This window comes from Echinops telfairi, unplaced genomic scaffold, assembly GCF_000313985.2.
Source record: "Echinops telfairi isolate 266 unplaced genomic scaffold, ASM31398v2 ScPeMD7_23;HRSCAF=83, whole genome shotgun sequence".
NCBI lineage: Eukaryota > Metazoa > Chordata > Mammalia > Afrosoricida > Tenrecidae > Echinops > Echinops telfairi.
This window is the reverse complement of record NW_022103920.1, coordinates 21,872,548-21,876,064: the sequence shown is the minus strand read 5'-3', so window position 1 is coordinate 21,876,064 and position 3,517 is coordinate 21,872,548. Positions and strand designations below refer to the sequence as shown.

Here is a 3,517-nt window from a genome sequence, read left to right as displayed (position 1 = left end):
TAGGATTCCTCGGCAGTCCTGGTGGGGCTGGAGGTTAGGTGTTTGGCAAGGCTGTTTACTCTCATAAAGATTTACAGCCTCAGAGACCCTGTACAGCGTGGCCATGAGTTGCAACAGTCTTGCTGGTAGTGTGTTTGGGAAATCAGGGTGTGATGGAGCACAGCACTGCAGTCGATGTGCTGGTGTTGAACATGATGACTATCCTATCTATCTAAGGTGATAGGAGGACCACTGGTACAACATAACAATGAACAAGGTTATCATAATGATGTCAATGAGTTCTTGTGCGATCAATTCACAGGTCAGGGTCCTATACTATCTGTGTGCATCAAACTTTCCTTTTAAAAATCTCAAAAACTCACTGTTATCGAGTCAATTCCATCTCATAGTAACCCTATAGGACAAGGTAGAACCCTGTGGGCTTCTGAGACTCTAACTCTTTAAGGGAATAGAAAGTCAAATCATTCTCTTGTGAAGTGGCTGGTGGTTTTGAACCGCTGTCCTTGCAGTTAACAGCCCAATTTGTAACCCCTATGCCAGCAGGGCTCCTGAAAAAGTGTGAGATTTCTAACCTTCATTAGAAGGAGATTTCTAACCAAGTCAATATCAACTTGTGTATTGGAAATGACCCACAAAATACAATTTTGCTTTTCTCCCCTTGAGAAAGAAACACAACCATGTGAAACTTTTCAAAGAATACATTTTAGCTTAAAAAGGACCACTAATCAAAGATAATTTCATATTGGTCAGTCAGCCTAGCTGTAAAACTGTTTTGGTTTAAATTTTCTAAATAAGAAAAAGCCACGGATCCAGTAGTAATGAGAACTCCTTCCTCCTTTAATCTGTTATCTGGAAGACATAGACAAAGAGAATGATCTGCATTTTTGTGTAAGATCTTTGGAGGACATGGGCCAGTCAAGAACATGGATAGAGTGGTGCAGGCTTGGGGCATCTCCAGGAGGTTTTGCCTCTGGTCTTGGAATAGAGTTAAGATAATGCTTATCTCAAATGATGCTCTGGGATCCATTAGTGCAATGTCCCCTTGTTAAGCCAACAATGAAAGAAAGAAGAAAGAAAGAAAAGGAGTGGGGGGTGAAGGTAAGAGGAGGTAAGGGTGGACCAACCAGTAGCTATGCAAAGGTTCAAGAATCATCATTAACATCATAAGTATGATTTAGGTTCCATCAAGTTGATTCCAACTCATAGGACACTGAACAACAGGATGAAACACCATCTGGTCCTGCACCATCCTCACAATTGTTCTTATGTTTGAGCCCATTTAGCAGCCACTGTGTCAGTACAGCTTGTCCAGAACCTTCCTCTTGTTCACTGCCCCTCCACATTACCAGGCATGGTGTCTTCTTTCCTTCAAAAAGACAGAGCCACGGTAGCCCTATCCTTTCTGAATAAAAGTAATCAATCCTAAGGCCCTTCAACTTTGGGAAAAGAATAAGAAAGTAGAGGATAAATTGTGCCAGGATTACATCACTTCTCATCTTTGATCCAAATGAAATAAGGTTTGTTTAATTTCCCCACTTTAAAGAATGGTTCAGCAGTTCAGGAATACCATATGCCATATACCACTAGGGTACAAACTGAAACAAAAATGCTTCTTCCCCAGGCCAACCCAGTATTGTGCCTGGGTACACAGCTCGGATGGGTGAAAGTTAGCTAGATTTCACCCACTGGGCACATTTATGTAGTGCACAACCTGCACAATCCTTCATGGTGACCATGTTTTGGCAAAAAGCAAAGAGCTAGTTGAGGGAGAAGTAACTGGTTATCAGTAAATTATATAAGCTATCCCAGAAGTTTCTTTTGGCTCTTTGTCAAAAGTCACCTGATCAAGCTGGTCTTTGCCATGTCTGTCCCAAGCTATTACAGCATTCCTAATCAGGGTCTTTCTGTAGTAAGGATGCCTTCTACCAAGGCATTGGGAAGGATCATCCCATAGCCGGCAACACAGATAGACCAGTTCAAAAAGGTGGGTGTCTGGTCAACCCAGGGAGCCACGCCCTGTATCACATGCAGAAAAGCAAGCTCATAAGGAAGTACACCGAGTGGCTAACGCTGTTTTGGTCATCCTAATCCTCTCTCATCTCCCTCTAAATGTTTGGAGTTCTGAAAACTGTACATTTCATGCGTGCTATTAGATGATGGTTTCCCAGAAAGAATGGTGGTTACATTTCTAGTTCCTTTTACATAAAGTTTCCTTTGCATCTTCTCTGTCCCATCAAATTACATGGGTGACATTCACATTCCTTCTGCTCCAGTTTAATTCGACAAGCATCTCTTAGGAAGCTTCCCTGCACCACACGTCTCCTAGCGATGTAGACGGTACAGCGATGCGTGAGGTAGACCATGGTCTCCGAGTGTTGTGTCTGCTCCAAAACTCGCTGAACGCAAGTATAGAGATCGCTGCAGTTTCAGACAGCCAATGCAAACCCTTGCTGGCCTGAGAAAAAGAATAAATTAGACAAGCAGACACAGCAAAAACAGACTAAAGAGGGAGTAAAAGGGATGCAGGGGTTTCTGGTTTCTAAGACCATAACTGATTTCCTCCGCCTTGGACTGGTTTTGAGTTTCTAATGTGCTCAGTACAGTAGTGTCTGAGGAGACTAATAAGGCAAGGCGTGTGTCAATCAGAAACATGACCATGTAGATTTTTTTAAGTCCACATGGCAGCCCTTGCTGAAAAGATACCCCACAAAGTAAAAACTACAGAGAGCCAAAAGATAAGTAATTGAAGGTTTCAAAAGGCCGAACACAGGAATAAGATGGGGTTTATATAAAATATGCCCCAGGAGGCACCAACGGTTTACACCCCACGACTAGCCTAAAGGTTGGCGTTTGGAACCCTGCCCACCCATCGGCTTCCATAAAGGTCACAGCTGAAGCACTCCCATGAGGCAATGCTGCTCTGTCCAGTGGGGTCACGATGACTCAGAATTGACTCGCCAGCCACAAGCAGGGTTCCAGTTTGGGGAGGTTTTGTAAATATGTTTTCTCAAATGAGGAAAGATGAATGAATCTTAGCCTTTTCACTCTGCATCCTTCATGTTAGCTCTCATACTCGCATCTCTATCATTTGCTGATACAAAAAAAAAAATGGCTTCTGTTAAAATGATATCCAGGCATGGAAACGCATGATGACTCTGATGAAGACAATCTTACAAGTTACGACATCCAGCGCAGTATTCAAGAATCCATCGAAGCCAGCAAGACCACGTTTTATCCTGAAAGGTAATGCAGGACTGGGCTCCCCTCAACCCAAATCTTGTGGAAAACAGATGTAGCCTGGATGGCATATATTGCTAGTTGGATTTGTAGTTGCATAGTGGTGCTTACTCACTAATTTAATTCAGAATTAAAAAGGACACTTGGTAGCTTGACCAAATTGACAAGTGTAGTTACTACAAGTAAATGGATAGACTTTTGTCTGCATAGTCCAGGACTCGTTCTGGTACTGAGTCAGTAACGCTTCGTAGGTGAAGTACAGTGAGCCCTCGTTTATCGC

The 3,517-nt window shown here is 42.9% G+C and overlaps 1 protein-coding gene across 1 annotated transcript in view; it reads left to right on the top strand.

The window, feature by feature from the left end:
• ASB15 (ankyrin repeat and SOCS box containing 15) overlaps positions 1–3,517 on the top strand; it is a 28,338-nt gene that overhangs the window by 8,568 nt on the left and 16,253 nt on the right. Inside the window, exon 3 of the mRNA XM_045288933.1 lies at positions 3,135–3,243. Coding sequence (XP_045144868.1) covers positions 3,137–3,243 — 107 coding nt within the window. The 5' untranslated portion in view covers positions 3,135–3,136. The remainder of the gene's footprint in view (positions 1–3,134; positions 3,244–3,517) is intronic.